The sequence below is a fragment of the Lissotriton helveticus genome, chromosome 2_1 (genome assembly GCF_964261635.1).
Source record: "Lissotriton helveticus chromosome 2_1, aLisHel1.1, whole genome shotgun sequence".
Lineage (NCBI taxonomy): Eukaryota > Metazoa > Chordata > Amphibia > Caudata > Salamandridae > Lissotriton > Lissotriton helveticus.
The window spans coordinates 726588901-726602520 of NC_136059.1; the positions used below are offsets into that span (position 1 = coordinate 726588901).

The window sequence follows — 13620 nt, forward strand, 5'->3', positions numbered from 1 at the left end:
CAGTCAGCCCTGCTGAGGTTTAATACAATCATCTAGAGAACATTGACAATAACGTAACTTAACATAACGTGTATTTGTACAGCGCACGTTCACCACTATGGGTATCTTGGCGCTGAATAACAGATGTTTGTTTAGGGGTAGTTTTCCGGAGGTGATCAGAGAATGATTATCCTTAATTCTGGGCTGGCTGGGAAACCATTCATCCCCACCGAATTTTATCTAAGAGGTTGTAATGAATGCCTCATGCAACAAAAGCTTAAGACGTTTTACTTTCTATTTGGAAACATTGTTTCCCTAAAGACGAGGATGGAATTAACTAGCTGTCACACCATATGCTGTCCTTCCCTGGGAATATCTATCTGGCTTTTTAGTCTAGCCAACATTTAAATTTAACCATGGAAGAAGCAGTGTGTCAATTTCTGGTCTCGTTATGGTGAAATACAACTGTGTTTCAACTATGCATGGGATAAAGTACCTCCTTCCATATATCATAAGGCTATTAATAATCAAAGAGGAGTTTTGTGAACATATAGTCCTTTATAAGGTCATGGAACTCTGATTTGCCATGCTGCCATAAATATCTCCTTTCTGCTTATCACTGTTCATGTAGAAAAACAGATCAGATGAATAAAAAGTCACATTTCATTTTCTTTTTTAAAGTGCAGCTTTAATTATACTTTGTGACCTGACTTTCCCCTGGTCTGCTGGCTCTGGCAGTGGCTACTGTGACGTCAGAGCTAAACTGTAATACGTTTTTATTACTGAGGAGCCACGTCATTTCTTTATTACAGGTGGCTAGGGCACAAGTCACCTGTAGTGAGGACATTATAGACAGGTTTAAATTCAGCGATTGCAGCCTCCCATGCATTATATATGATTGGAGTCTCAACCCCTGGCATACTTTATCGGAAACATTAATGGAGCGATGTTTAAAGAATACATTATGGTAAATTGTGTAATAAGATCAAGTGTTGCCATTGAAAGGTTCTGATGATAACAAAAACCACGAGGCCCATGGCCTAGTTGTTTCTAAACATCACCCGAACCATGAAATGGCAATAAAAGACCATATTACACATTATGTATTTTTTCAGTTGCATGTTTATTTTGGTTAAGCTAGCTTTAAAAGAAGATTTTCTTTAAAAAGCAGCAAACAATGTGCATGATTGGAATTCAATATTTACGTTTTTATTTGTTAATAAAACAATGTGCAGTGGTAATTGCCTGTGAATTAATGCGATTCTGTTGCTGCGATGTTTGTAGCATAATTAGGTATTTACTGTATTTGACAGATAGTTGCCTGAGCAATAAGAGACAATAATAAACCTACAGCAGAAGCCACACAATGAAACCCAATGTGTTCACTGATGTCTGTAATCAGTACTTATTGATCCTGACTGGCACAGATGGGTGTAAGCCCATCCGTGATACCCTTCTGACAGAGGAGAGTCTTGATAATACATTTTGGTGGTGACCAAATTACAGCAACATATTGATAAAAAATCCACAAATATATATTTATGTTTTTTAAATGGTTACATTTCTCTACAAGATGAAGTAGAGCAGCATTCTGCATTGTCTCTGTGAACCTTTCTCTGACTTAAAATCAGATGTTAGACATGTCAAAGCACTTCCATTTTTTTAAATTGCAAACAATCTAACCACCCTAGTAAGTACTTTTTTGTCTTTATACGGAATATTGGTATTCTGGTTTGTTCAACTGATATGGATTGGTGCTAGGACGCATTTTTAAGGTGCTAAAGTGCCACACAACAATGAAAAGAACAGCAACAGAAGTCTAGTTACACTCACAAAGCCCACAAAAACAGATAGTCAACTGGAGCTGGCAGGCCTATCATGCAGAGGAGTCTACAAATTGGAGCAGACGTCTTCTCTCGGTGGCTTAGTGGGGTTGAGTTACATGTGGTTGGTTCTTTTATAAAATGGCAAATGTGATCTGAATTGATGGTATTGCTGTCATAAAAAGTACTACCAATTGTTTAGAAGAAATGACGAAACCATTTGATAATTTGTTCTATTCCTATAGCATGTTATTTGAAGTTATGAAATGTTATGCTATGTTATGTACTGTTTTATTATGTTATGAAGGTCTGCCACGGTATGGCCTTGAATCGATCCGCAAATACTGTGACAGCATATTACTGCAGGCCCACACATGACATGAGCAGCTAATTTAAAATTGCATTTCTTAAATCAATCCCTATTTTCAGAGAAAAGTTGATTGATCCCACTGTTTTGACCATCTACACTTTGAATGAACAATATTAACACTGTGGTTATGCACTTTTATACAGTTTGGTTTGACTCAGTATGTCACCAAGCAACTGCCTGCTGTGATAGTGTAGGAAATATTGAATAAACCCTAGCTCTCAAATGTAATTGCTAAGCCACTTAAGCCCTCTAGAGTGAAGATCTTGCAGAGCTTCAAACCATCAAGAGGTCAGTTTCAGAGAGAGCAACTTTTACAAGACTCTTCATTTATACCGATAATGATGTACGAGAAATGTCATGATATTCTCATCGCCCACAGTCGTCATCCCAGCAGCACAGCATCACAGTACAAAGTGTACATTTTATCTTCATAAAAATGCTTGTATTCTACAAAATCAGTGTAATCTTTGGTACCAAAAGTAAGGGCACCTACTTTGTATTTGATCACCTCCCAAACTGCACTTTACACTAACGTCCTTTAGGAGCACCCCATACTCGCTGATGTGAAAAAGCACAGCAGATAAACAATCATGAGGATTTACTACAAGCTCAAGAGATCTACATTATTTTGTGTCTGGGTAAATCTTTCCACTCGTTGGTGCCAGTTTGAGGATGAGCGTTAGTCAATGATTATCAGACAATATCAGCTTTGCTACATTTGCTGGGGTGCCAGACCCCGCCTTTTCACACACCAATAAAAAAAGAACACCCTCCACCCCACATTTAAAAAAAGTCAGATTATTGTACAATGTCAGACACAGTAAAGACTAAAGGCATTTAGTTGACCTGCTTGTTGTCGTGGCTCTACCTGTTCTACTCATTCATTGACAACTTTTCAATTATTTAAGACAAATGTTTCTTTGAGCAGGGCTTCTATACTGTACATCCTCTTGCTGCTGTGTCTTGAAACAAGAAGCCAGAAGCTCTTTGCTGCTCCAAAACTAAAATACTTATTGACTTGTTTGGATCAAGAAAGCAACTCTTATTTTACATTCAAGATTTCCACTTAGTAAAAGTGGCACTTGCAAGATCCCTTGGATTTGGGATGCTTCAATGTTATAGCACCTTGCAAAGAAAAAAAATCAGCAGGTGCCGAAGTGACAAGCTTCTTTTTTTCAGCTGCTTAGTACATACTGCAAAATCAACTCCTTGCGTTCAAGCCAGACAGATCTTCATGAAGAGCTGCATATTCAGTTCATGGTGTACTTCTTGTTACTTCTATTGCTGTTCACATTTGCCTGTTGTTAATTTAAGTGCTCCTTTATTATGCAACATATTTAGCGTCTTAAACTCCAGAGGCATCCTATGCGGACTTGCGTTGGAAAAATACCTATACTTCAAATCATCATAATAGTGGTATTTCACTGAATTTCCATTTAAATCTTTTGGAAATGGCCAGAATCCATACAGGTGAATTTCATCACAGAATCTGGTCGCAAGGGTGTACATGAGAAGTCCTGTGCTTGGTCGCTTGATGTGCACCTTATTTGTCAGCCAGTAACTGCAAAGTAAACATGAAAAAAGGTGGTTAATATTGAGGCAAATGAAAGAAACACAAACACGTACTGCACCTGTACTTCCCAGAAGATTGCCTAGTCATACATTTTTTTATATTAGTTTTCATTTATTTGCAGAGCTTAGCCTTTATAATAGAACCTGTACAATAGCTAGCAAAGGCTACACATGAATTGAGGCAGAGGGGGGTTATATAAACCAAAGCCTACTGCCTTGTGGTCTGACAACAGCAAAAAGAGAAGAAGAACAGTCCTGAATTCAACATTAATATGTAGGTGAGTTTTAGCAAGGCTGGAAGGTCAGGCTTGAAGTCTAGACTTTAAGGAGGGGCCCAGAGGGATTATTCAAGGGCCTTTTGAAGATCAACAAGAAGACACAAAGTACTCTCAGATCTAGTGTGACTGAGTTCTAATGGCAAAAAGGAAAAAGGTACAGATAAGAAGATGCATGGGAGGCAACAGACGTTATATGAAGGAGTTTGTAAGAGCAGGTGTAACCAGGCAGCAGGGCCGGACTGGCTACCGGGCAGTTGTGTGTGCTGCCGAGCAGGGGGATGCTTTCGTAGATGGGGACCTGTGTGTGCAAAACGAAATTCGTTTTGCTTTTTTTTTTTCAAAGCGCACGCAGGTCCCCATCAACGAAATACGCCCATAGCACGGAGAAATCATCCTCCTGCTCGGCAGCACACACAACTGCCCGGTAGCCAGTCCGGCCCTGCCAGGCAGAGTACCTGCAACCAAAAGACAGGACACTCCTCAGAATACCCGGGATAATCGACGAGAAACTTCATCTGAAAGCATCAGGGTGTATTCCACAAAATTGTATTTGAAACCCAGCATTTGGACATTCATAAATAGGAAAATAAACAAACTATCAAGCAAATAATAAAGTTAAAAAAGAACAAAAGAGGGTAAAGACTACCTGCAAAACTCCTTACCCAAAAAACGCAAAATCACTTACATTCTAAAATAATGGTTTCATATATGATATACTTTTTCAGATATTTAGGCATTTAAATCACCCTTTTCCCAGGATATTTGCAAGTAGACCTCTCACAGTTGGTTAACATCTCTGAATTACTACTCATTAATCATACCACTGATTCTTAACCCCTTCCATGCTGATGACGGCCCCCGTCCGTCATGCATCACGGTGGGCGTGTGCTGATGACGGCTGGGGGCCGTCATGATCCCGCCCACTCTTTAAAACGGCCACACATCGCGAAAATTCGCCACGCATGCAAGGGATTAAAAAAAACATATATCTTTTTTTGTTTGTTTTTTATTAGCTCAAGCAATATAATACGCATGGAGATACTCTGTAGGTTATATGCATCCCAATTACGTGCCCATATAACATCAAGCTTTTGTGCGACTGCGACATTTCTGGTGTTTCCAATCCCCGCCTCCGGAAGTAGAAATCTGAAACAATGAGCTCAGGGGGGTGGACGGCAGGTCAGCGCGTGACACAGGAAGAAACGGGGATCACACATGGGCGTGGTGCATGAGAGGCAGCCGAGGAGAAGCTCTCCCTGGCCCCTCCTACATTTACTACTGAGTAGTAAACGTACATGTGTGGAGATCTCCATGTAGAAAAGATAGGACAAGTGAGGCGGAGAGTTACACTCGCAGGTTTGTGAACGGCTCTTTGTGTTATGCCAATAGTGCCACTTACTTCAAAGTGCAGTTTATGAATCGGGCCCCAAGTGTCCCCTGAAATCACGAGATTCCGTTATCAAAGCTAGGAACCGATCCTTAACCCCTTCGCTGTGGGGTGTTTTCCCCGCTGTGCAGGGGGAGGGGGGCCGCGCGCGGCGCCGCCGTGCTGGTGACGAGCTCAACTCGTCATGAGGCGCAGCGGAGCTGCCATCATGACGAGCTCAGCTCGTCACGGCCACACCCGTTTTTAGAACGTTCAGCACAGCGGGGAAATTAGCCCCGCGTGCGAACGTTCCAACGGCCGTGATGAGTGGAGCACATCATGAGGGCAGCTCCGCTTCGCCTCGTGACGAGCTGAGCTCGTCAGCAGCACCCATGTGGTTAATCTTAGTGGTGCAGACTTGACATCTAACATAAGTCCGAGCAACTCTGGACCAGCCTGGGAAGCCCACACATTGTTGTCTGACCATCTGGGCAATAATAGAGTGAATCTCATGTCAGTAGGAAACTGCCAGCAGCCACTCATAATCCTCAATACCATGTACTCCATATTTTCTCCCACTTCTTAAGGCTACTCTGACCCTCATATATCACTTTTTCAACCAGCATACACCAGCCCATATCATTCCTACAGTCACTGAGGACCGGCAATTCTTTGACGAACCAAGATCTGCCAATATTTCGCTTTACCACTATTAGTCTCAGGCCATCCATAGCTTCAAGTACTTCAGAGTATCTGCATTTCCCCCCATATATATTCAAACATATTGTTTAGCAGAGCTGGCCAATACAATTTCTGTTACATGAGTCATGCATTCCATATCTCTTTATAGTAAGACTGTGCCCGAGAACATGATCAGAGAACATGGAGAACGGAGCCAACCTGGCGACACCCTCTCAGACATATTTCTGAGTCACTCATTCCCATCTTGAGTACAGTTACTCTTGAGTATTAGGACCTATGCAGGATATGGAGGTGTGTGAGTCTAAACCCAGATCTTAATGCCATGATTTTAGGGGTCCCTAGTTCCTGGTCCCACCCCCTCTCCTCAAAAACTCAGGCATCCACCTCCCAGTCCACTTTAAGTTTCTGTAGGGTGTCGGGCAAGTTATTCATGATCTTTTTATACACTAACAATATAGGGGGCCGATTATGATGTCGGTCAGAGGCAAACATCATCGTGGAATTGGGACCAAACTGCCTCGGGTCGGTGGTCCCAACTGCCTAATTACGATGCGACCAGCCATGGTACGGTTGCATACTTACATTTCCCTATGGGAGCCATAGGGAATTGGGAGGTTTTGTACATCCCTGCACCGCTTGGCAGGCACCATGAGGTGCCTGCCACGAGGTGCAGGGATCACACTCCTCGGCCTGCAACAAGAGGCTGCAAGGAGAAAGGGGCCCTGCTAAGAGCCCCCAAACTCGCTTTCCGACAGGTATTCCTAGTCAGAAATCCCTGCATGGAAAGACCCGAGCATTGTAATCCCAACAGCAGAAATGCAATCCATTGGGATTAAGTGCCAGTCTCTGACTGGCCGACGGGTTTCTGAGCCTGTCGGAATCCAGACAGAAGGGCCCGCCAGTTTCAAATCTGAATGCCTACTTTGTAATTAGGCGGTTGGAATTGAAACCAAAGATGTTGGTCAGAAACTGATATCATAATTGACCCCAAAGTGCCAACACATCACTGTCCCATAGCATTGTTTCTTCTGTAAGTCTTCCTTTCCATCCCAAGTTGGCTCTCACCTTCCACCAGTCTTATACTACTGTCTTCGTGTGAGTGGGCAAATGTTTTGGAGGATAAAGAAATATCTTTACAGTTCTGCAAAGTAGGGTCTGCTGCCATAGATGGCCAGTTGGAAGGCCGAATAATATCTCTTTATATCCAGCAGAGAAATTCCTCCATGTTATAGTTCAGCTTTGCATTTGCCTAGGACTATGCGGGGGGCATCCAACAACAATAAATGCATATCAGCCTCTAGTTTTATAAGATCTTAACAAAAATGCAAAAAGGGGTGTTCCTGATCACATAGAGAAACCTGGGAAAGCACATAATTTTGCATAGGGACTTCCTGTCCAGACATGACAGAGGCAAAGCCTGCCAAGGTTGAACATCACTTTTAAACTTATGAAGAAGTGAGAAGAGGTTTTGATCAAGTAATACTCATGCATTCCTGGTTACATTTATGCCTCGGTATCGGAACCCCTCCATTAGAATAGGTATCTTGCAATCATTCATCAATTTCAGTATTCCTCCTGTAAGGTTTAATTTTTGCACTTGCCCCAGTTTATTCTAAGCAATGAAAATGTGCTAAAGTTTATCATCATTGCATTACCCTACACACTGTGTATTCAGGGACTGCCACAAAAAGCAGCCCATTGTCAGCATAGAGAGTCATTTTATCTCCCAGGCATTATTTCATCATTTCATCTCAGGGTCCAAATCATTGGACCCTGCCAGATCCAGGCAGTCAGGGACCCTAGTATCAGTGTAAACAATATGGGCAATAGCGGGAAACCCTATCTGGTTCCCCATCTTAATTTAAATACACGCTCCATTAACCTTGACACTAGCCATTGGTCAGTTGTAAAGGAGTCCTATCCACTGCCATTTGAGGGCCGAAGCCCAGTCTGTCCAGAACCGCAAACATGTAGATCTGCTCAAGAGGTCAAACATCACAGTGACACTACTAGTGTTTGCTTTTGGGTGCCCCAGCTCACCCCAAAAACCCCAGATTGGTGGTAGAGGTTAAGCCTTGTTCAACTGTTTGGCTTAAAATCAGATTGAACTGTGTGGCTCAGGATCATTATCTTCCTGCAAAGCAAGAGTGCGTTCTATGTTCAGTACCTCCACTTCAAGCATATCCATTCACTCCCTCTTTTTTCCCCTAACGACCAGAGACATGACTGTCTCCTCACTACAGGCTTGTATGCCTCTCTCTGTGTGATTGCAGAGTATACTTCTTCATTATTTTCTGTTAAGTTTTGATCAGAACCTGTACTAAGCCCCTTCAGTCTCTCCCTTTTTCAGGGGTTAATGGTCCACTTCTAACACTCAAATCCACCCAAAAAGGTGACTAGTCTGAAATTACCCTTGCCAGGTTTCTACCCTCAGTAAAAGAGCTCACATGCAGTCACTTTGTTAGAAGATAATCTATTTGTGAAAAGCTGCTATGGGCACCTGTGTAAAACTTGTATGGATTTTCCAAGGGGTTATAGAACCTCCATAGGCCAATTAAGTGTAGCAAATCTTGGAATTCCAGTAAGGGCCAAGTCATCCACCACATTCCTCTTGGATTTCCTCTTTCTCATTCTTCATTGGCCGCTGCATTTAAATCACCACCAAGTGTCAAAATACCTGAGTGGTGTTGTAACAATAGTGAGCCTATATCTGGAAGGGCTGAAGTGTGCAGGCTAGGTGGAATGCATACTGAGCAAAAGTTCAATGTCAACCACTCCCACTGCCCAGTATGTGTAACATACCACTCCTGGGCATCTACCCATGCTAGGCAGGGGATAAAGGGTGAAAACTTGTTTATTTGGAGACAACACCGCTGGAATCAGATGTGTAGCCCGAGTAAGCAAGCATCTTATATCGGTAGCTATCGAGTGCTTTACAGTCATTACCTATTGAGTGGGATTTCTGTATCAGGACAGCACATAGCGTGTCTCCTCTAAGCGACTGCGAAACCACACCTTGTTTGATCCAGCTGACCAGGTAATTAACTTTCCAGGACAGCATTTTTCTGAGTTCCAAAAGGACATTTGTGAGAAATTGGGGTGTTGGTTGGCTAGGGGTGAGCCCTGGTCAAGCAGCAACCGAAATCCTTGTCAAGGTAAAGCGCAAACCAATCCTAAATTAACCTTTGCTCAACCCTCTTGTAGCTTGACACAGAGTAATCAGGTCTAACTTAGAGGCACAGGAACAGTAGTAAAGTGAAAACACCACACAAAATGGATCCCACACCAAGTTAGAAAAACAAAACTGTCTTTAATAAATAAAACAAGACCAAAACATCATAAATCCAATCAGTTGAACCAGAGATATGCAATTTCAAGTTTTTAGGGAAAAAGCACAAAGCGCCAACTGTGGATATCTGATCGCACTGGACCGAGATAAAGTCACAAGATAATGGTGACCGTGATGGAGCACAGGTCAGCTACAGGGATCCAGCTAGTGGGTCACTGTAGTACCTTAAATCCTGGTTTATGGAGCACTGCGAGGATCCACGTCGAAGAAGTGTCAATTCAATACATCAGTTCTGAGATGTGGTGATGCTGCGATGCAAGGGCCTGTGTTGCCATTGAGGATCCCGTCGACAGGGCCTTCGATGCACAGTCTGGTGCCCAGGATGTGGTACACAGTTGGAGTGATCTGTCAGTTCCATAGAGCTGCAAGGCTGTGATGCGGAGTCTGGTGTCATCGTTGAGACTGGTGTGGACGAGGGATGTGAGGGCCTGTGCCGATGATTCATCATGTAGGGCAGTTCCAAAGGTGTTGCGGACTGCAGAGGCAATGTAGTTCTTTGCGACTTGTCTAATCCACGCAGCAGCGAAGATGCATTGGTTCGGCTGAGGTTTGCACAACACAGCAGAGGAGATGCATCAGTTCTGCTGGATCCACAGAGGCTATCAGAGCTCACTAAGCCCACTTCCAAGGTTTCAGGACTAGGTGGCAATACTTGGCAAGGTAGAATCACAGATGGCAGAATATGGGTGCAGGAGGAAGGTTGTTGGCAGCCTGTTATGTCCCTGAGTCTTCGGATCAGGAAACCAGCCAACTAGCCCTTCGAGTCACTCTGTGTTCTGGATTCAAGAGATGCAGGTCCAGTCCTTCTCAACCAGGCAAGAGGGCAGCATGTCAGCACTGAAGGACTGCAGTTTCTTCAGAACAGCATTTCCGCAGAGTGACTGTCCTTTCAACAGCACATCAGTTCTTCTTCCTGGTGGGGTATCTGCAGTATCAGAAGTGTAGTGAAGAGTTGGTGCCTAAGGTCCAGTATTTAAACCCAGCTGTTTCTTTCAAGTGGACAGAAGCTTCTAGAGGCATACTTATGAAGTGTGCAGGTGCCCTGCCTTCCAGTCCATGGCTCCAGGCTAAATATAGGTTGTATGCAGTCCTTTGTGTGGCGACAGGAAACCACCTATTCATGTGTAACTAGAGATGGTCCCAGATCTTCCTCCCATCCTGACAGTGATGGCCCACCCAGTCACACATCAGCTTCCCATTGTGTTGGGCTATCTAGGAGGAATAAACCAAGCCAAACTATCACCCACACCTAGTGATGTGACCCAGACAGAGACTGCAGGTACCAAATAGCTATGGCATGAAAATGCCAACTTTCTAAAAGTAAAATGTGTTCTAGAGCTTAATGTTCTAGACAGGAAGTGCACTATCTAAAACATTCCTACATGAGTGTGTATAAACAGTTCATCCAAAATTCATTAACACTTCATGAAAAGAAAAACTTCATATAAAAGAAAAACATGAAAAAACATGACAGAACAATATTATTCATCAATTAACATTTCTTCCATAAACCAAGTTAGTCCAGGGAATGATGATAAGTGAATCGTCAACTATGATTGCCTTGATAATTTACTGCTTTGTGTCCGTGCATACAACGAGAATCCAAATCAAGGGGCCGATTAGGATGGCGGATGGATTGTCCCCCGCTGGGCTGGCGGTAGCCACCGCCGGCCCGGCGCGTACAATCCGTCCGCCATCCTCACAGAAATGACCCCCCGCCACATTAGGATTGCGGGGGAGTCCGTGGCGGATGACAAGACCATCTGTCGCTTTGAAGTCTGCGAGACACCGCCAACCATATTACAATGCCGGCGGTCCTATGCATTTTTAGCATTGCTGCGGATGGTGCTTTCAGCACCGCCCGCCGCAATGTTAAAAATGCAGGATGCACCCGCCACTGTGGGGGGTGCATCCTAATTCGATGCACGGGACCTCCGCCCCTGTGGCGGACGGTCCCTTCCTACAACGGGATGGCGGACGGACAAAGTGTAAGTTCCAACAGTCCATTTATTTTGGTCATGAGGAATGAAATAACAGTTCGAACTTCAATCCCAATGCATTTCGGGTGCTGTCTGCACCCTTCTTCAGGGGATTTCTACAAATGAATGTATCAAAGTTTGTATCGTAAAAGTTCTTATAACACAAAGAAAATTCTTTTCAAACATATCTGAATGAATTAAAGCATCAATTATCAATTAATGATAGACTTGGTTTAACCGGGAAGATCCCAAAAATACAACGTGAAATGTACTGAAGTCTGTTGAATGATAGAGAAACGCCAGATTATGAAAATAAAGGTGTCCAAATTCTGCTAGATACTATGTGAGCACCGAGTTATAGTAATGGTGATGACAAAGTTTCTAAAAAAGTGTTTAAAAAAGTGAAACTGCCAAACGTACCGAAGCACCCCGTGCGTGAAATCAAGTGTGCAAGAGAAAGAATATATAAAAACATGCTAATAATAAAAATCATCACTATGTGTAGGTAAAAAGCAGTGAGTACTCATATCTACCTAATTCCAATGTCAAACTGTGACCAAAACAATGTCCAATCAATCAGAATCGAAGCAACAGCTCACTGTTGCTTCGAACAAATATTTCTTTTGAATTGGTGGAAGGGTGGACCCACTCTAGGTAGTGCACACCAAGTTAGATTATCATTGAGTATTGGGTATAAATTTAGAAATTGGTTTAATCTGATTGATTACAAGCTGTAATTAGCATCTTTGAACTTTCTAAAAGTGGCATTTTCAAATTTGTAATGTAATATCCGACTTCGCCATAAGTTAGGATTTTAAATTACAATCCAAGAGAAACTGAACATGAAATGGTTACCTGGTCCCATTTTGAAATTACTCTTATAAAATGAAATATGGTAACTCCAATGTTATCCTATGGGAGAGGCACACCTTGCAGTAGGGAAAACAAATGTAAGAATTTTTCACTACCAGGAAGTGTAAACCTTAAAAGTACATGTTGAACTTTTTAAATGCACTGCACCCTGCCCTTGGGGGCTGTCAAGGTCCTACTTAGGGGTAACATAGATTTTACAAAGGAAGGTTTGGGCCTGTCAAAATTTTTATTTTTGCCGGGTTGAAATGAAAGTTTAAAACTATACACACACACAGGCTTCAATGGCAGGCTTGGGACATGTCTGAAGTGCTACTTAAGTGGAAGACTCAATCAGTCCAGCAGGCCGGTGGAGACAGAATATTGAGCAGAAAATATCGACTGACATCAAAATTGAGTGAAAAATATTGTGGAATGGAAATATCGAGTGTAAGAATTTCGTTGTCAAGAATATCAATTTTAAGGTAAGTATTATCAGTTTTTATTTTTGTTATGTATTTTGTTATATATTTTATATGTATATTATGTCGTTTTTTGTTGTTTAAATATTTTTGGCGTTTCTTAATGTATTTACAATAATTCTAGTTGGGATAAACTTTATTTATGTAATTTTTTATCATTTGTGGTACCTTAGCGGGCGGTGGATTGATAGGGGTACAGGGTGGTAAGTAATTTAGTTCTAACGAATGAATATTTACTTTTTTATGAATCTGGTTTTTTTATTAATAAATAATAATACATTTTGTTAAATTTCTAAATAGTTTTTTCAATTGTTCATTAATATTAATTATTTAATTGGTTATTAATTATGTTAATATATTGTAAATACTGTTTTTTAATTTTATTTATATGTGTGGGTTGCGGGGGTTATAGGTGTAGAGGGTAGAAAATAATGTAATTTAATTATGTTACTAATGTAAGTTAATTCTTTTTTTATTGTGAGTGGGTTGAGGGATTTATGGGTGTACAGGGTTGGAATTTATTTAATTTTAATTGATAGTTTGTTAATTAATATGAATTATTTAATTGATAATTAATTAAGTCAATTGTGTAAGTTTTATACAAAACAATGTGGGCAGTGGACCACTTTAGCACCTTGAAAGCACCAACTCGAATATCACCAATATTTATGTAAACTCAATCTTTCAAATAGCGTGCAATATTCAAATACTCCCTGCCCTGAGAGTATGTCCCAAGTCCTTGGGAGAAATCAGTATTAAACCAAACTTTGAAGTGCACCGCCAACAAATTTTAGATCTCCACCGTGTGTGGTTGATAAAGTCTATAGGCAAGGATGTTTCAAAATAAGAGACGCTGTATCCGTAAATGCCA

At 41.8% G+C, this 13620-nt stretch overlaps 1 protein-coding gene across 1 annotated transcript in view; it reads right to left on the bottom strand.

Annotated features, from left to right (window-relative positions):
* Positions 1-1166: 1166 nt before the first annotated feature.
* ST8SIA4 (ST8 alpha-N-acetyl-neuraminide alpha-2,8-sialyltransferase 4) overlaps positions 1167-13620 on the bottom strand; it is a 442546-nt gene continuing 430092 nt past the window's right edge. Inside the window, exon 5 of the mRNA XM_078675440.1 lies at positions 1167-3733. Within this exon, the coding sequence (XP_078531566.1) occupies positions 3451-3733 (283 nt within the window). The 3' untranslated portion in view covers positions 1167-3450. The remainder of the gene's footprint in view (positions 3734-13620) is intronic.